We start from the raw sequence: 19,985 nt of genomic DNA on the forward strand, positions 1-19,985 counted from the left end.
TAAAACACCCTGGAAAAAACCTATTGAAAAAAACAGGAGAGCGCCTTAAATACCAAGGGGAGTGAAGAGAGAGGGGAATTTTGGATGCTTTCAGGGTAAAGGAACAATCAGCAACCCCAGGACCTGCAACACTGGATGGAAATTGGGCAAAACCAAGCTTTATGGTTTTTTCAGCATACCATGCTATTCCCATATGGAATCCCTGCGAGATTCTAGTGGAGACAGTATGTATTGGGACCATGTGAGAAGGCAGCAGAGATGCACAAAGCACAGGGATCCTTCTCCTGTGTCACCTCTGCATGTGGGGAACAAGCTGGTTTGATTTTTGTGGTGGGACACATAGACAGGTGCTTGAAGATGTTTAAATCATAGATCCTCTTCTACGACAAGGTTGAAGTGCTGCTGCCATCCCTGTTGCATAGAATAACCACACGGGAAACCCCAGGAGGGGCATCCTGCCCATCTCCCGTCCCATCATCCAGCCAGAACAAATCTAATTAAATCCAGCATCTTCCTGGACCAAAGATGGTGCAGGTTTTAGCTTACAAAGTCCTCCATGTGCTCAGGTTTCTTGCCTATCTCACCCTCAATAACTTCACCTAGACACAGCCAGATTTCTCTCTCCAAGCCTTTCTTTCCTGGAAAACCGCCTAACAATGCACTTTGACTCATCCTCAATCCCTGGAGAGGATCCTCCTTTCTGCCCATGTGGTGGGGAGTTGGGAGAGCACAGCCTGAACTTTTGGGAGGGAGCCCAAGCTTTAGATCTGCCAACCTTTCAGCCAAAGTCAAGCCTAAATTCCAGCTATTCCCTGCCTTAACCACCGTTGCACTCAATCTTTGGCCTAAAATTTTCAGATGGTCTATTTAAAACTATTTCTTTGGTGAACTGGAACATCCAGGAGATATGTGAGGTTTGGGGGAGGAGGGGTGTGTTTCTTTTCTTATATTTTTAAACTCATACTCTTGGTATCACAATGGTGAATAAAAGAAAGAAAATAACTTGTCATTGTTTCCTGGAGATGCTTGGGATGAAGCAGGAGGAGGGTGGGAGAAGGAGAATCCACACTGTAAACCATCTCGCACTGATATTTCAAGATGAGGGTGAGTGATGGAGTAGGCCTGGGTGAGATAGGTTTTACCTTAAAGTGGTTTCTAGGCAAAAATTAAAGTAGGAGCCAAATTTACCTTATATACCTTAATATACCTTGTTATCTGTAGCTGCCCTGAGGTTCAAAGGCATCTTCCTTCTCCATTCCCTGCTTAGGGTGTGCTCTCCTTCCGATCACCTACATCCGTCCCATTTCCATCAAATTCAGACAAACTACAGGAGTGAGGAGCAGCCCCGAGCACCTGGAAAGCCACATGGAGTGACACCAAGGTGCCACCTTGGACCAGCTCCTTCCTGAAGGTGTAAAGGGCTGTGGGGTGCAAACAACTGCTGGTTGGTCCTCAAAGAAAAAAAAATCACATCACATCCTTGAGCTAGAGAAAAAATAAAATAAAAATGTGCCTCCCTTCTGGTCTGGAGTGCTCCAAGACATTCCTGTACCCCCTGGAGCTGCCTGGAAAGGGTGAGCAATATTCTTCCTCAGCTTTTCTACTCACCGTGGGCAGGAAAATGAAGCACCAGATGGTTTGGTTTGGAAACAAAGCAACCTACCTTGGGGTAGGTGATTCCCAGCTGCTCAGAGAGACAGTGAGGACTGGGGAGGCTGTGATGGAGCAGCTGATCCATCCCTACACTTCCACTCCAAGGATGCTGGCACAGTGTCAGTGTCATGGGACACAGTGAGTCCTGTGCCTGATAGGATGGAATGGGTCTCAGCTCAGGCACAGCCAAACCACTTGCATTTTCTGCCTGCCTTTCCCCATCAGGAGGCAATCAGATGTTCTCCAGGCTGGAGATGAAGTCCTGCCAGTTCACTTTGACTCATCCTCTGCTGCTGGAGATGTCCCAGATGGAGGGGCTGGAGCTCCAGGGCAGCAATGACTAGCTCTGGCTTGATGACCTCTAGGCTGAGGTACCTGGTGGCACCTCTGGGACCATGTGCCATCCTGTATGCTGCTGTTGTCTCTGGATAAACTCATGCTGTTGAACAGGGCAATGCCATGGGAAGAAGTTCCCTCCTGGCACCTCAGGATGCTCAAGGTTGGGTCCCTCTCCCCTTTCCCCTCTGCTCCCTGTGCTGCCCATTTTCTCTTTGTGATCTTATCCACATCCCTGACCATGTTGCACTTTGGCCAGCAGACAAAATCCCTGATTCCCTCAGCACAGTGCAGTCAGATGGTTATTTGGGGTCACAAGTTCAGCTGCAAGGCACACGACCAAGCAAACCACAGCACGGGGACGTGTTGGCATCAAAACGAGCCAGGCTGTGGGCTCTGCCTCTTAGGCAACAGCCTTGGCTTTTATTTCATACATGCACACATTCCTAAGCTGTGCCTGCAGCCTTTGCTGGGGCTTGAAATCACATCAAAGCCAGCCTATCCATGAAAGGCCTTACTTTTATCATTAAACCAACCTGTGGGGGTTATTGGTGCTGATAAATCTGTTCCTCAGCCATGGATGGTTGCTGAGGACTCTTCATTGCTCTTCTTTTAACTGTCCTGCCTCCAGAAATCCTACCCATGGTGACATCTTTATACCTCCCAAGAGCATCAGCTGCCCCAGCATCCTCCAGACACTGTTCTGGTGATCACTCTGGTGGGCGTAGGGAAATTCCCATGTACTCCATGGGGTGTCTCAGAGGAGAGGATATTGCAGGTGTTAACACTTCTGGAGTGCTCCCTTTGGTGACCCTGGGGATGAAGGGAGGCTGAGCTCTTCCTCGGAAGTGGAAATAACCTTTGCTCCTCAGCTAGAGCCACTGAATGGGACTGGGGTGGAGTAGCAAAGGATGCAATGAAAGCTGGTTCCCTTGGAAGAAGAGTTCTGGGATCCCCCTGATCTGTAGACCGGGACCATTTAGCTGGGCTGGCAAGTCTGGAGGTGCATGGAGGGACACAGCCCAGCCCTCATTGCTAAATCACCCAGGCTGTGAAAAACATATGTTAATATCTTCCCAAATAAATCTGGGAACTAAGCCCTCTGCTTCCAAACAGCAGGTCCTCCACTATACTGAACCGTCCCAAATACCAGCACGAAGCAGAGGATGGGGGGCTGGACTAGCTGACCTTTAAAGGTCCTTTTCCAACCCAAACTATTCCATGATTCAATGATTCTCTGACATTTCATCTTCCCTGCACGCCCCTGTTGCAACCAGAGTACCCCTCCCTGTCCCCCCCCCCGCGGGGGGTCACAGAGCTCCATCCTCTCCCATCGCTTAGAGCAGGACCCAGAACAACCAGAGTGGCAGGAGGGAGAGTGGCAGGTGGGAGTATCCCTGGGGAGCTGCAGAGTTCCCCTCTAAGCTGCAGGAATAAAAGTGAAGAGGGTCTCCCTCTATCCCATCCTATTGCCCAGCCCTCCTGATCCCACCTCCCCCAGTCCTATCCCATTCCCACCCTCCCACATTCCACCCCCCATCCCATCTCATTCTATTCCATCCCACTATCCACCCCATCTCATCCCACCCCTACCCTACACCATCTCGAGCCTTCATAGCATTCCACCCAACCCCATCCCATTCCACTCCGTTCCAACCTATTCCATCCTACCCCCCCATCCCATCTCACCCCAGCCCCCCATCGCATCTCACCCCATCCGCGCCCCCCATCCCACCTAATTCCATTCCATCCCACCACCCACGCTATCTCCCCTCATCCCATCACACCCCCTATCCACCCCATCTCGAGCCCCCATCCCATCCCACCCAATCCCCACCCCACCCTCTCCCACCATTCCACACCCCCCCGGCGGTGCCGCCCCCCCGCCGCTCCGCCCCGGGGAGGCGGTGGCAGCCCCGGGCGGAGCGCGGTCCTGTCCCGGCCCCGGTCGGCTTCTCCGGCGGCCCCGCTCGGCCCCGCTCGGCTCCGCTCCCAGCCCCCCGCCCCGGAGTGGCTGCGGCGGGGCCAAGCCGCGCCCCGCTCCCCCCGCTCCCGCACTATAAAACCCCGGTGCGCCCCGCAAGGCAGGTACTGGCGGGGTCGCTCCGCTCCCTCCAGCCTCTGCGGGTCCAGGAGGAAGAGGAGGGAGGAAGGGGGGGGGCCGGGTCCTGCTTTCTCCCCCCGCGCCTCCCCCGAACCCCGATGCCGCCGGCCTGAGCCCGCCGGGACGATGCTGCCGCTGCTGCCGCTGCTGCTGTTGGGCGCCCCGGGGCTGAGCCTGCCCTCGGGGGGACCCCCAGACCCCGACACCGCGCTGGTCACCCCTCTCCGCCTGGACCCCGACATCAACGGGCCGGCTTATTTCAGGGGGGGGGCCGGCCGAGCCCCCCCGGGGAGGGCAGGCAGTGGTGATCCAGCTCTCGGCTTTCGGGGAGGATTTCTACCTCCACCTCTCCCCCGACGCCCGTTTCATCGCGCCCTCCTTCGCCGCTCACTACTTGGGGGCGGCCGGCCGGCCCCTCCCCGCTCTCCGCCACTGCTTCTATTCAGGGGATGTCAACGCCGACCGCGAGTCCTTCGCCGCCCTCAGCCTTTGCGGGGGGCTCCGGGGGGCCTTCGGCTACCGGGGAGCCGAGTACCTCATCAGCCCGCTGGCGGGGGGGGCGGCCGGAGGAGTCCATCACCTGCAGCGCCGCAGCCCCGGCCGCCCCGTCGGGGCTGGAGCATCCCGGTGCGCCGTGGGCTCCGGGCTCACACCTGGCGTGCTGCAGGCGCTCGACAAGTACCGAGGGCGTGCGGGGGGGAAAGGGGGTCGGGCCAAGCGCTTTGCCTCGGTGCCACGTTACGTGGAGACGTTGGTGGTGGCTGACGAGTCGATGGTGAAGTTCCACGGGGATGACCTCCAGCACTACCTGCTCACCCTCATGGCCACTGCCGCCCGCCTCTACAAGCACCCCAGCATCCGTAACCCCATTCAGATCTCCGTGGTCAAGTTCCTCCTCATTGGGCAGGATGACAAGGGGCCCAAGGTCACCAGCAACGCTGCCCTTACCCTCCGCAACTTCTGTGCCTGGCAGAAGAAGTGGAACAAGGTCAGCGACAAGCACCCCGAGTACTGGGACACCGCCATCCTCTTCACCAAGCAGGTGGGTGCAGGGGGGTGGTCCGGAGGAACTGTCCCCCATTTCAAGGAGCCCTGCACTGTGCTAAGGCGTTCTGCCATCTGCACCCCACCTCTGTGGTGGTGCATGATGGAGGAGGTTGTGCTTCTGGCCGATTCCCCTTTCCCAAGGGAACCCCCACTCTCAGGTGCCGTGGTGGGGTGGAGCAGAGGCATGGAGCCAGCCCTTGCTGTCCCCTGGGCAGGTTTTGGCCAGCAGTCTGGAACAATCCCTGCCAGGGGGTGAATGAGGCCAGGAGGTGCCTAAAGACAGGTTGCCCCATGGGGAGAAACCTTCTGCTTCATCCCCTGTCTCCTGGCAGCCAGCACCCTGCAGCTCTGGCTTCCAGCAGCCACCACCCTGAAATGAGGGGTCTGAACCCAGAAGAGGAGGAACATGGCCCCGCTTCCCCCTCCCCAGCTGGGAAGAGCTTCTGGTGCCACCTGCCAAGAAAAATACCTCTCCCTGCTTCCTCTGACTCATGCATGAGGTCCTCCTGAGAACCTGGAGCTCTCCTCCACACTGGCTGCGCTGCATGGACCTGGTTCAGGGCTGGAAGTGAAGCACCAGAGATTCAGCCAGTGCTACAGCCATCGGGGAGGGGGGACGGGGGAAAGCTTCCCCCACGTCTGCTGTGGGCTGGACACATCCTTGTGGAGGGAGAGGGGCTTTGAGCTTCTTTTGGCACAGGCTCTGCAGGCAACGTGGGGTGTGGGATGAACTCTGCCTCCTCCCACCCCCACAAACTGGGTGATACTGCTCCAACAACCTACTTCCAATGCTCCTCCTTCCTTGTGGTCCTGTCCCAGCATGGACATCAATTCAGTGTCTGCATCCTGAAATCACTGATGGGATGGGAGGAGGATGAGCCCAGCTTGGAGAGGACAGTAACATCCTACCCTGGCTGCAGCAGGCTTTGGCAGCAAAGGCTTCTTCTCCTTTCACTAGCCCTGCCAAGATGTTTTTGGATTAGGGACAGGTCAGGCACTCCCCTCAAAGGCAGGGAGACCATTCCCCATACATCTTTGCAGGTCAAACACTTTTGGGTGGGAAGGATATAACATCCAGCTCAGTTCAGCTGTCCCTAGGCTGAGGTCAGCGTAGGCTGACAATGGCCTGGAGCACGAGTGATGCTGTGCAGGACGTGCAAGACCTTGTCCTTCCCCTCCTCTTGTCCCCCTGCCCTGGGCCAGCTGTGAATCCTGCAGGAGCACAGGCAGGATTGAAGCCCGGGCTGCTGGAGCAGCTCCTGCCTACATGGGGAGGCTTGAAGAAGTGGACACTGCTAACAGCCCTGCAGGGATGAGCCAGCTCCATCTCTGGTGGGAACCTGGTGAGGTCACCAGAGCCACACGTGGGACAGAGCCGGTCCCAGTGATCCAAAAGCTGTCGATCATGGCTGGGCTGCATTTTTTACACATTGCTAAACCAGCCATTCTTGAAATCCCAAAGCAAGCTCCGTGCACAGGCACACGATCCATGAGACATCTGCCTTTCTTGAGTGCGTCCATCTGTGGTCCCCTGAAACCTTGAAGCTTATCTCCCTGCCAAAAAGCTGTTACATAAGCCCCTGACTCAAATTTCACCTCCAGCCCAGTTGATAGGCAGTTTCCAGTTATGTCAACAAGTTGCTGATGAATGGGGCTGTCCTTTCCTGCTTGGCTTTGCTCCCTCCCAACGTCAGTCGTGCTGGATGGTGGATTTGCCTTTGGGGAGCTCTGTCCTGATCAACTCGTGGGTGCAGAGCCACCTGAGTTGGTGCTGTTGGAGGGTCCTGCAGAGCATCCAGCCTTCAGCTGCCCTCCTGCCTCTTGGATATATTCTTGCACAGCACAGCAGAGAGCTCAGCCATTCTTCCCACACATCCTGGACCAACAGATGTTTGCTGAACATCTTTGCTGTGCTGTAAAACCGAAGGGGTGCTGCATGAAGGAACTGCAGTGTAGCAGATGCTGCAGGGGAGTTTGGAAATGCTGTAGCTCAAGGCTCAGCTTTTTGGAGTTGCTTTGGATGCCCACAGGAAGCCTCCAAGGAAGGGAGAGAGAGCTTATGAGCTGGTCTCTGAGTAGGTGAATTAATGCACATGCCACAAGGATCCCCCCAACTGACTTGGAGAACATCTTGAAGTTCACAAGGGATGAGGAAAAGCCTTGGAAAGTCCCACAGAGGAAGGGTCAGGCTGTCAGGAGAGTGCTGATGGTGCATTCGGCAGGTTGTCTGCAGCCCTTTGGGGCACTGAGCATCCTCCTCGTGTCTGTGCTGGCAGCAGGGGATATCGGTGATGGTGAGCAAAGGCAGAGCCGGCCCTCTGCACACTGCTTTCCTGCCTTAAACCTCTTCCAGTTCTCTCTCCTCCCCTCTGTAGCTCCATCCTTGCATTGCCTCTCCTCCTGAGCAGGCTTATGCCCAGCAAGGCTGGAGGAGGTGTTTTAGGGGGGTCAGCACCCCTCATTAAAGCCCAGAGATGCTGCCTGCCATCCCTTGGCTGCCCCAAGGGGGTCGTGGTGGGGGAATCAGGGAAAACCTGGTGAAGAGCTGCTTGTCGTGTATCCTGGCTGATGAGGTTCAGAGCCAGAAGTGGGTCACTGTGTCAGTGCAGGTGTTAGGCTGGGAGCCAAAATCTCGCTGTGCCTGTGAGGGAACTCTTCAAAGAGCGGCCACCTTGTCCCTGTGATGCTCTGTCATCCCTCCCCACGCACCTTCCTTGCCCCCAAACATCAGCGCTGGGGAGAGCATGGGCGGGGGGGCCTGGGCCAGCTGCATCCCTGGGTTAGCTCAGCATGGTGATGGTACTGGCTCTTGGTGGTGTTTTGGGACTGGGGACCCTGTGCCTGGGCTTGTCAGCACCATTAATTACCCCATGCCCATTGGTGGTGGCCCTGTATGGGGCTGTGGGGTTGGACCTGCTTGTCCCTGCCAGCATTGAGGCAGGGAGTGGGATCAGGGATGCAGCAGGGTCCCAGCTGATGGGGAAAGTGTTGCAGAGCAAAGTGCTGAACCCATTTGTATGACAGAGTGTTCCACCACCAGCCCAGACTCAGACATTTCTTCACCTCTCTGAAGATCACGGTCTTGCCTGTGCCTCAGGTCTCCTGCTAAAGCCATCTCAGCCCTGGCCGGGGCTCTCTGAAGTCATCAGGACTGTTATTTACCCGCAGCTGAACCTGCCTGCACGGGAATGCCTTTCAGCTTGGAAACCTTGCTGGAAATGTTGGCAGAGCAGCTCCTGCAGGATTTTGAACAGCAAACACTCTTTGGCTGGGCGAGTGTTGAGCATGAATCACGCTTATTTATAGCATGGAAGCGCCCCTTGAGTCCCCTACGTTTTCTTTTCATGTGGAAAGCAGCTCCCTGCAGCCCGTGTAGCCTCCCCAGCAGCTCTGGGACAGGACTGAGGGATGGGGATGGTGCTCTAGCCCTCTCAAAACACTGATGCACCCCAGCAGGGGAGGGGAGCACCTGAGGGCAAGGTTATTACCAAGCTGCAGCAACAGTGTGTCTTAAATGGACTTTTTATTTGCACAAGCACCTTTGGATCCTGGAGAAGGGCAGATTCACCTACAATGAGATCCTTTCCATCCTCTCTCCTGGCAGCATCTGTGTGGGGTCAGGCTGTCCTCAGTTTGGGGGTGGAAGGCTGGGCTGATTCCTCTTGCTTGCTCCTTGAGGGATGGCTGTGGAGTGTCTTGGAGAGGCAGAAGCGCTTCCTTTAGCCTTGGAAACCTCTGGCCCTGGACCAGTGGCTTCTTCTTCCTAGGAAAAAGTTGAGAAATGAGGTTGAGAAGTGGGTCAGCTGTGGGTCCAAGGCCAGATGTATTCCCATCCACTCACCTGGGTCTGGTCCTTGAGCTCACACTTAAGAAGATGGGAGCCAGACTGACTTCTCCATGCTGAAACCAGCTCCACCCTGGCTGGAGGAACTGTTTGGGTGGGAAAAGCTGTTGCTGAAGGCACAGCAGGATGCTAGACACATCCCTAGTGCCAGGGTTAAATACAAACACACCGTTGCAGCCTGGTCTGGGTCAGGATTCAAATTTCCTGCCTCTGCATCCTGGTGTGATTCCCGTCCCTTTGTGCTTTCTCCCCCTCAGCAGCTCCCCTTGGGGTACCAGGGATAGGGTACGGATGGGGAACTGTAGTACCTGTGCTGTCCTCATAACTAACCTCTACCCTTTGTGCCTGGCAGGACCTATGTGGTGCCACCACCTGTGACACTCTGGGGATGGCAGATGTGGGCACCATGTGTGACCCCAAGCGCAGCTGCTCCGTCATCGAGGACGACGGGCTGCCCTCGGCTTTCACCACCGCCCATGAGTTGGGTAAGGCTCCCTGCTCTCCTCTCCTTCTTGCGAAGAATTCCAGGAGCTGGCAGGGCTCAAAATAACCCTGGTTTCATCTTCTGGAAGATGAGACAATGACCGGTGTTGAGTGATTGGGGAACTCCACCTCGGGGCATGAGACTGCACCCAAGCCAGGTGGGAAAGGGTAGCTGAGGAAGCAAAAGGCTTTGCTGTTGTGGTTGCTACCACAGTGGGTTTCCAGGATTCAGGAGTCCTGAAATAACAGGCAGAGGGCACAGCTGGAGGAGGAGGAGGAGGAGGGAGGGAGGAGAGTGCTGAAGTCACCTTCTTTTCGCAATTTCCCTTGTCCTTCCTTTCCTGAGTGCTTTCCTCATGCATGAAGCATCTGGGAAAGAACTGGAAAGCTCACTGGCTCTCCTGGGCTGCCTACAGCCATTGTAATCCTTTCAAGGGTCTGCCCCACTCTGTGCCTCAGTTTCCCCCGTTGCAGGAAGCTGTGGGGGCCCTGCTCTGCCTGGCCTGCACGGTTATTCATGCTGCCCCCTTTGTGCAACCCCAGGCCACGTCTTCAACATGCCCCATGACAATGTGAAGGCCTGTGAGGAGGTCTTTGGCCGGCTGAAGACCAACCACATGATGTCCCCCACCCTCATCCAGATCGACCGGGCCAACCCCTGGTCAGCCTGCAGTGCTGCCATCATCACTGACTTCCTTGACAGCGGCCACGGTGAGCTCTCCTGTGCCCCTCGTCCTCTTACCTGTGTCTCTGCCCTGTGGGAGCAGGGTCTATCCCTGGGCGTGTTTACTGGGAGACATGGGGGGCTGTAGAGCAGTTCTTCTCCTGGCTCTGCAAACAAACTCAGAAGGAAAGGGGGAGTTTGGCAGCATTTCTGTAACATCCAGGTTTCCTAGGTGCTGGGGTGCCTTCAGCAGTGACGTCTGTGCTGAGGCTGCTGGCACAGCTCTACAGCATCACCAGGAGATGAAGTCACGTGGGTCTGGGACGCAGCTGACCTCACGGGTATCCCTGGGGTAGCACCTGGATAGCTTTGGCCAAATTTCCAGCAGCCATCCCTCACTTTCCCTCCCCACACTGGTCCATACAACTCCCCCAGGACCTGGTAGACCCTCTCTCCCCCTCCATTCCTGCAGGGGACTGCTTGCTGGACCAGCCCACCAAACCTATCCCACTGCCCGAAGACCTGCCGGGGACAAGCTACAGCCTGAACCAGCAGTGTGAGCTGGCCTTCGGGGTGGGCTCCAAGCCCTGCCCCTACATGCAGTACTGTGCCAAGCTCTGGTGCACGGGTAAGGCACGTGGGCAGATCGTGTGCCAGACCCGGCACTTCCCCTGGGCCGACGGCACTGGCTGTGGCGATGGGCGCTTCTGCCTGAAGGGAGCCTGCGTGGAGAGGCACAACATCAGCAAGTACAGGGTGAGTACCTGGGCTGGGAGCCCCAAAAACATCCCATGGGATCGCTCCAAGTGGGTGCTGGCTGAGCAAGTCCCCCACTCCCCCAGACACTCCTGGTGCTGGGAACCCAGCATGAGGTGACTGATGTGGGACAAACTGGACATCCTCTGTGCGGCCTCACCTTGAATACTATGGCAGTTTTGGGCACTGGAATATAAGAAAGATATTAAGCCATTAGAGAGTGTCCAAAGATGGAGAAGGGCCATGAGGGGAAGCCGTGTGAGGAGCAGCTGAGGGCACTTGGTCTGTTCAGCTGGAGAAGAGGAGATTGAGGGGAGACCTCATTGCAGTTACAACTTCCCGGGGAGGGGCAGAGGAGGGGCAGGCACTGAGCTCTGCTCTGTGTGACCAGTGACAGGACCCCAAGGAATTGGCCTGGAGTTGTGTCAGGGCAGGCTTAGGTGGGATCTTAGAAAAAGGTTCTTCCCCCAGAGGCTGGTTGGGCACTGACCAGGCTCCCCAGGGCCGTGGTCATGGCCCCAAGGCTGCCGGAACTCCAGGAGTGTTTGGATGATCCTCTGGGGCACAGGGTGTGACTCTTGGGGATGAGCCTGTGGAGGGCTGAGGGTTGGACTCGATGATGCTTGTGGGTGCCTTCCAACTCAGCACATTCTGGGATTCTGTGGTATTTCTCAAAGAGTGATGATGCTGCTCTGCTCCAGCCAGCCCTGGGCAGGTTTGGGGGCAGCTGGAGGTTTTGCTGGTGAAGGGATGGAGATGGTGAAGGGGATGCAGCATCTCATCCCCTGTATCCCCTCAGGTGGACGGCGGCTGGGCCAAGTGGGCTCCCTACGGGCAGTGTTCCCGGACGTGCGGCGGTGGGGTGCAGCTGGCAAAGCGGGAATGCACTGACCCAGTGCCGGCCAATGGGGGCTCCTACTGCGAGGGAATCCGCGTCAAGTACCGCTCCTGCAACCTGGAGCCCTGCCCTGCTGCAGGTAAGGGGCTGGAGCTCAGCTTGAGCTGTGACAACCACGTAAAACCGGAGCTGGAGGTCCAGGCTGGTACTCAACCCCACATCCCTATTTTTTCCAGTGCCAGGGAAGAGCTTCCGTGAGGAGCAATGTGAGGCTTTCAATGGCTACAGTCACAGCACCAACCGCCTCACTGCCTCTGTCTCCTGGGTCCCCAAATACTCCGGAGTCTCACCCCGGGATAAGTGCAAGCTCATCTGCCGGGCTAATGGCACCGGCTACTTCTACGTGCTGGCACCCAAGGTAGGTGAGAAACCCCCAGGGTCAGCACCTGGGCTGTGGGATGACTCCAGTGTGTCTGGAAAAGAATGAATTTTCTTTGTCTGGTGGGTGGATGGTGTTAGATGAGGTGGTAGAGGAGGGGAATCCACCAGGCTGCTATGAATCAACTGTATGTGTCTGCTTTACCTCAGGGCTGGAGTTGATCCATAGAGGGTCTTTCTCTGGTTTTGTAAAGGTGCCTCTGGGATATTCCCACAGTCCTGGAATAGAGGTTGATAATTATGGTGCTGGGGAAGCGATGTGCGGGACAGGGTGGGCATCCAGACGTGGGTCTGAGTGGAGTGATGTTATGGTGTCCCTGCAACGGAAAGGACAGGAAATTCTGTAGGCAGAGCAGAAAAGGGATGTAGCCTCATCCATCTCTTCTCAGAGACCCCAAAAATCCTGACTGAAAAACAGAGCCTGTGAGCAAAGGGTGACGTGGTGCCTGCTGGCATCTTCTCAGACCTGTTGGATGTGTTGGGGTTGGACGGCCACCTCTGGGGGAGTTTCGGGGGTGTCAGAGGGAAATGAAGCAGCTTGATTTGCTCACCCTGGTGCAGGTTGTGGATGGTACCCCTTGCTCCCCGGACTCCACCTCAGTCTGTGTCCAGGGCAAATGCATCAAGGCGGGCTGTGACGGGAAGTTGGGCTCCAAGAAGAAGTTCGACAAATGCAGTGTCTGTGGAGGAGACAACAAGAGCTGCAAGAAAGTCTCAGGCTTGTTCACCAAACCCATGTGAGTGTTTGGTGACCACATGTGCTTACCCTACACCCAGCTGTGCTTTTAGGGGTGGTGCAGGAAGGTCATGGAGAGGGTGATAGGGGATAAGTCCATCCCAAGTAAAATCTGCTGATGCTCATGTGCATGGAGACCTGGGCTGGCTCTGAAGGAGAAGCAGGACACATTAAATGTGCTATTGGCTCCTGATGATGGAGTTAATCCCTGGAACTGTTGAGCTGAAGCCTCTTCCTTGTATCTGTGCAACATCAGCCTTGACAAAACTCGGTGTAGGGAGGAGATTCAAAATGGCCTTCATGGGAAGGAGGAGACAACTGTAGGGGTGGGAGGATCTCAGGGCTGTAGCTGCAGGGGGCTGAGGTCATGTGGTAGCATGATGTCCCTGATGTCCTGCCCTGACTGCTCTTCTCTTCCAGGCATGGGTACAACTTCGTGGTGGTCATCCCTGCAGGTGCCTCCAACATCGACATCCGGCAGCGGGGTTACAAAGGGCTGATCAGCGATGACAACTACCTGGCTCTGAAGAATGCGCAGGGCAAGTACCTCCTGAACGGCCACTTCATTGTCTCGGCCGTGGAGAGGGACCTGATGGTGAAGGGCAGCGTCCTGCGCTACAGCGGCACCGGCACCGCCGTTGAGAGCCTCCAAGCCTTCAAGCCCATCCAGGAACCCCTGACTCTGGAGGTGCTCTCCGTGGGGAAGATGACCCCTCCTCGGGTACGCTACTCCTTCTACCTCCCCAAGGAGAGCAAGGAGGACAAGGCCTCCTACAAGAAGGAGGGCAAGACCCCGCCAGACCTCAACAACAGTGTGCTCAGCCTGTCCAACCGCCTGGACGGCGGGAGACCGAGCTACAAACGTCCCTCCTACAAGTGGGCGGCGGGTGGTTGGGAAGCCTGTTCTGTCACCTGCGGCGATGGGCTGCAGAAGCGCTCGGTGGCCTGTCGTGATTCCTATGGGCAACCGGCTGCTGAGTGTGACGTGGCGCAGAGACCCCCTGACGTCCGGCTCTGTGGGGAGCCCTGCCCGGCCTGGGAAGCTGGACCTTGGTCTCCCTGCTCCAAGAGCTGCGGCCGGGGCTTCAAGAGACGGGCGTTGAAATGTTTGGTCCCGACCGGGCGCCTCCTACCCCGGGAGAGTTGCAATTTTCGGAGGAAGCCGCAGGAGCTGGATTTCTGCACCTTGAGGCCGTGCTGAGCAGGTCAAGGGGTGTCTGCGAGGAAGGGCGTGGTGTTCCTCTAGCTGGGTGCAGCTGAGCAGCAGCCAGGGGTTGGGAGATGGGGAGATGTCCACAGCACATAGCAAATGGGGGGAAAAGTAAGAAAAAACAGGGACAAAAAAGGGAGCTGGGTGTTGGGACACCCCACGCACCTGGGAGAGAGGGCTTTTGCCAACCAAGTCTCTCAGAGACAGAGCGGGAATGAACATCTACCTCGAAGCCACTGATTGACATGGAAACCACCAGTGGAGGCAATGGGAGTTGGGGGGGACAGATGGAAACGAGGAGCATCATCACTGCCAGAGATGGATCTATGTACAGGCAGGGAGATGCCCCTAAATTGCACAGTTGAAGCCTCTCCCCACCTTCCCAGGGCCAAGCCTACCTCCCCTCTCCCCTGACTCCCCCAACACTCGTGCTAAGCGGGATCAAAAGGATTTTACCAATGCAATGACTGACAAGGTGCTGGGACTGAGGCCTCCAGGGCTCGCTGGTGGTGACTTTGTGGTCCCAGCAGCATCCCCAGGCCAGGCTGGAAGGTGGTGGCTTTATTTTTGTTCTCTCGTCATGTTTATGACCTGACCAGTGTAAATTTTATGGTGCTTAACTCTGTATTCCTTTAACCTCCTTCCTCGTCTCCTGATGGATGTAAACCTTGCGTAGCAGGGCCGGTGTTATTCCCAGTGGGATCTCACCTGCCTGAGGGTTTTCTAAGGTGCTTTGGGATGGGGCTCTGTGAGCATCCGGATGCTCCTTGATACCCCAGTCCAGGGCAGTTTGTAACCTGCCCACCTGAAGGCTTTCAGGGTTAAAAGGGATCACTGTGGACCTGAGGTTTGAGCTGTCATTGTAAAAAATCAACAAGCAACTGTACTGTAGTCCCACAGGGTCAGACACAGCCCCAGCAGTCACTGGTGCTTCATTCCGCTCTGGAAATGGTGCTTGATGCTTAATGAGACCAGTATGCCATGCCCAGACATCCCACTGCCCTCTGACCTTTGGGCCAGGTTGGGATGTTTTTCCTCTGTGTTAAGCCTCCCTGAGATATCCTGAGCTCTAGCAGAGCTGGGGTGACTGCCTGGCATTGCTTTTGAGCTGCAGAAAGGGAAGATTAATTTGGGTTTCAGGCCCTCCTGGGGAAAAAGGGACTCAGTAGAGTTCAGGAGTGCAGGAAAAGAGGGAATGTTGAGCCTCTTGCTGCTGCAAAGCATCTACAACCAGTTTCTCACTCCAGAGTCTTGTGCAAGTGGTTATTCTGTACCTCTGGTGGTTATATAGTGTTGTGCCCATTGTGGTCAGAGGCTGTTTTACCTCCCTCCAAAAACTGTTTAACCATTATTTAAGTCTCTTGCTAAGATGAAACAAGCAGGGACCATTTAATTTTTTGCTTCATCGCTGATGAAGGTGCTTCTTAATTAAATTAGCTGTGACTGGGAGCAAGCCAGAGCATCTGGGTTGACCTACACAGTTTTGGGATCATCAGAAAGGGATTTTATGGATGAGACACAGATTTTGGGTAGGCAGAAGATGCTGTCTCAGCAGGTAAAGGCTTGGAGCTTACCTTGCTTGCTCAGTCCCATTGAGATACAGCATGGAAATGCCCCTTGGTTGGCTCCCAAAGGTCTCCAGCTGTGGGCAAGATAAGAAGGATGACAACAATCAGGATAGTGGTGCCATGAAGGTTCCCTTGCCAGATCTTTCCACTGGCTTCGCAAACTGCACACGACAATGTTTGTGGGCTCATCCTCCCTGGATTGATGTAATTCCTTTTTCAACACAATAATATTTTGTGTCTCCACACTGCTCCACAGAGCCAGGAGCAGATGTTGTGGTTGCTCTGCACAGCAGGGAAGAGGATTTAACATTTTTAGGAAATCCCTCCCAGGTCTCCATTCCCGTGAACATACCATCCATTTTTGGAGGATTTTCCCGCCGAGCCTGCCATGCTTTCCTTTGGGGACAGAGCTCTGAGGAGCTGCACTTTAGTGTCTTGCCATCCCACAGCTGGTTTCCAAGCCACCAAGCAATTGTCACCCTTGATCCCGGGGAGGGCAGGAATTCCTTGTGTGAGGTTCTTTTGCTGAGAGTGCAGTAAAAGGACAGAGATGCCAATGGAACTGGCTGCTTTGTGTATACCATGTATACTGAACCTTGATCTCTGCTGTTTGTGCATCAATAGCAACCTGAAATAAAACTGTATTTAAAATTACACCTGCTTCCCAGTGGCACATGGTCCTGCCAAAGTTATTATTTGGTGGATGCAGAGCATTTCAAGTCTTATTGTGAACCCAACCTTTTAAAGCCTCGGCTCATTAATTGAAGAACAAAACAACACCTTTGAAAGCCCAACAGGTTTATTCTGACTTCGTTCTGCTATAGGACTTGTTGTTGGTAAAAAAGAAACCCAAGCTGAAGGGTCCCAGAGGTGGATCAGTCCCTGTGAGCCCCAAGGGTCACCAACAGCAGCATGTTAAATGAACAAGGCTGGTTTGCTGAAATCGGGATGTTCTTTTGTCAGAGAATACAGAGTTAAAAGGATTGATGTAATCTGGAACAGCACTCTCACATCCTGGAACAACCATGGCTGTGTGTTCCTCTTGAAATTCCCAGCACACCCTCTTTCCCTGTTCCCCTGGGGCCCTTCCTTTTACTGGGACACATCAGCTCAGGGCTGCCTGATGTCACCCCCTCCAGCTCTCAGCAGATTGCCTGGGATTTTATTTTCTCCCAGCAAATGCAACTTATTTCTCTGTTATGTTGTAATGATTTGGCAAATTTCATGTGTTTTATTGGGGGGCAAGCTCACTTTGCTTTCCATTATCACAGACTGGTTTGGGATGGAAGTGAACTAAAAGATCATCTCGTTCCACCCACTGCCATGGCAGGGACACCTTCCACTAGACCAGATTGTTCCAAGCCCCGTCCAACCTGGCCTTGGACACTTCCAGGGATGGGGCAGCCACAGCTTCTCTGGGCAACCTGTGCCAGGGCCTCCCCACCCTCACAGGGAAGAATTTCTCCCTAATATCTCATTATAAAGAAGCAAACACAACAGACACGACTGAGCACCTTCCCCCTCACCAGCTCCTACAGGGATTCATTGCCTGTGCCTTCCCCCACAATAAAGCTCATTTTCAGCCCCAATATATCCCATACTGCAAACAGCTTTACTGGGAACAGAGCAGGAGATTTCCACCCAGCACAGCCATAGCTTTCCACTCATGTATCTATTCAGGAGCCGAAAACCAAGTTAAAACCATCACCTTGCTCCTCCAGTACCAGGTGACAGCCACATTTTTAACCAGATGCCCTTAAAAATCTCTCAGAGAGACAAAAAAACGCCAAGCCCCAAGCATTTACCTGAAAAGAAAGGAAAAGTCCTCAACCCCGGTGCCAGAAACACCTACTCAAAGGGAAGGCTGGTTTAGACAGGGAAAGCTGATGGTGACTTAATGGGACCGAGACAAACACTGACACCTGGCAGCAAGTAGATGACACAGGTGATGTTCTGCATCCATATTAGGCCTGAAACCACAGGAATAGGCTCCTGGTACAAGAAGAATGACATGGAGCGTCATATGCTGTGTCACTGCGGAAGGGGTGGCTTTTCCCAGCGTCATGAGATGCCCCCATTGGTGGTTCTCAGGGTTCCTTGTTTTCCAGCACTGAAAGTTTTTGTGTGTTGCTTCCCTTCACTGTGGGGAGGGGAATCTTCACTGTGGCAGAATCCAACTTCTTTGGATTCTCTGATATCTAATAAAAGGCTGAGCTGCTTGCATTTCTCTTTGGGGAACACTGAATCTTCACCTGAATCCTTCATCCATCCTAAACGTGGAGAAAACCTGGAACTTCAAAACCTCAGCTTTGCTGCTGTTAAACTGGGGTTAAAACCAACAAGGGAAATGAAGGTGGAGAATGGTCTAATAGAGCAATGAGCATAAAATTCATCCCCTCAGGCCGAGAAGTCATGCCCAGGAGTCTCCATTGTGGTCCAAACCCATCCCTGGCTGAGCTGGAGGACTGGAGATGGCTCGGGCAGATCACACCAAATGCCTTTAGGAACCTAAAACTCAATCCTGCCTCTGGGACTGGCTGCAAATCTGCTTGTTTTCATTTGCCCTATGCTGAAAATCAAGAAGTTTGGAAAAAAAAAAGATTAAAAATAAGGATTACCTGGAGTGCAATAATGGCGAGAAACTATCAAAAGTGAGGGAAATGCTCCTGCCTCATTTTTTGATCTGGTCCAGGGCTTTGACGTGGCTGTGGATCAGCTCCCTAAGACTGGGATGCTGCCTTGCTTTATATATATATATATATATATATATAAAATTGCCATTACTGTTAATAATAATTCTAATTACTGGCCTTTGCCAGGAGACAAAAGCAAAACCAGACGTACATTGAATGGACCTAATTGATAACACATGTCCTGCAGGAAACCTCTACTGGGAGGAGAAATAAACTGGGAAGGGCTCTGCTGTGCCTGGGAAAATGGGAACGTTCACTTGGGCTGGGGGATGTAAAACAAGATGCTGACGTGGAGCAGGAATGGCAGACCCCAGACCCTCTCCCTGCTTTTCTCCAACACCTCTCCCGGCGCCGACACTGCGATAACCATGGTTCTTGCTGAATCTGGCAGGAAAAATCCTACTCTCCAAGCAGAAAAGGCCTTTTTCCCACTCTGGCACCTCTGAGAATGATCTGAACTCTGGGTCAGGCACTCAGGGAAGGCTTGAGCGGCTTTTCTGATGGGGATAGAACCCAGCTCCAGCACGGGACAGGCTGGGAAGGGATGCCAAGCCCCGGCAATGCTGACCCCCTGGCAATGCTGACCCTTTGCAGCAGACTAAACTTCCCCTGTTGTCCTCCCAGCCAGCAAACTGACACATTCCCACAAGCATTTCTGCTGGTTTGGGTTTTTTTGGTTTGTTTTTTTTTTTTCTTTTCCTAATTATACAGGACTCTCAGTGCCAAATTTATCTGGCGAACACTAATCTGGCAAGCAAAGCTCATGGATTTATGGCAAGAAAGCTCCCACCTCCTTATTGACCAGCGGCAGGGGCAGGGTTTTATTTTTTTAGAGGTCTCCTTCAAATATTCTCATTCCCATAAATGCATAATTCTTGGAGAAGTGATGGCAGAAGGAGCAAGACGGTGTTTGACGGTGTCAGCATCTCCCAGGGAATGAGCTGAGTAAATCAGGCAGCTGTTAAAGATTATAATCCTTAACTAGGTAAAACCCTTGGAAATTGAAGCTTTCCAGCTGACTCCTGGGGAAGGTGCTGCCTTTGGATTTAGCCTAATTAATATCAAGTTCAGCCAAGCAAGCCTGGGCTCCCAAATGGTTATTTAATGTGGCTTGATTATATTTTAAATATTTTTATTTTCTCCCCACTTGTAAATGAATTTAGCGCTGGTGAAAGGTGTTGGATTGACAACCCTGGAAATATAAGTCCTCAAGGAACTGTGTTTTGGAGTTGTGAAGGGAACAACACTGTGTGTAATACAGATGTAAGGGTAATTATTTGCAGTAACAGCTGCTTTTTGCTCTAAATTAAAAAGTAGAGACCATGGGGATTCACCAGAACATCCGAGACACTTTCAGGTGGCCCAAGCACTGGGCACGGCCAGAGCTGGATAAGCAACACTGCCTCTGAGCCATTGAGGCACTCAGGGCGACATTTCAGTGTTTAATTGCTATTTTTATTTAAATACTGCACATTTTTCTCAGCCCTTAAGCATGATCTTCATTTTGAGCCAGGACCTCAGCACCTCCCTGCTTGATACAGCCTGTAAGCAAAGCTGGAAGTTTACATCGAGGCTGAACCAAAGCCTTTGAGGTGCACAGAGAGGAGAAAATATC

General features: G+C 53.9%; 1 protein-coding gene across 1 annotated transcript; it reads left to right on the forward strand.

The window, feature by feature from the left end:
* Nucleotides 1-4,194: 4,194 nt before the first annotated feature.
* On the forward strand, nt 4,195-16,331 carry ADAMTS15 (ADAM metallopeptidase with thrombospondin type 1 motif 15). The gene is given in 9 exon segments (XM_027699497.1): nt 4,195-4,354; nt 4,356-5,135; nt 9,337-9,469; nt 10,011-10,178; nt 10,604-10,887; nt 11,687-11,864; nt 11,962-12,143; nt 12,725-12,900; nt 13,320-16,331. Coding segments are annotated over 9 exon segments (2,817 nt in total). The 5' UTR covers nt 4,195-4,219; the 3' UTR covers nt 14,101-16,331.
* The last annotated feature ends 3,654 nt before the right edge of the window (nt 16,332-19,985 follow it).

Source organism: Neopelma chrysocephalum, unplaced genomic scaffold, assembly GCF_003984885.1.
Source record: "Neopelma chrysocephalum unplaced genomic scaffold, ASM398488v2 Primary Assembly neopelma1_138, whole genome shotgun sequence".
Taxonomy (NCBI): domain Eukaryota; kingdom Metazoa; phylum Chordata; class Aves; order Passeriformes; family Pipridae; genus Neopelma; species Neopelma chrysocephalum.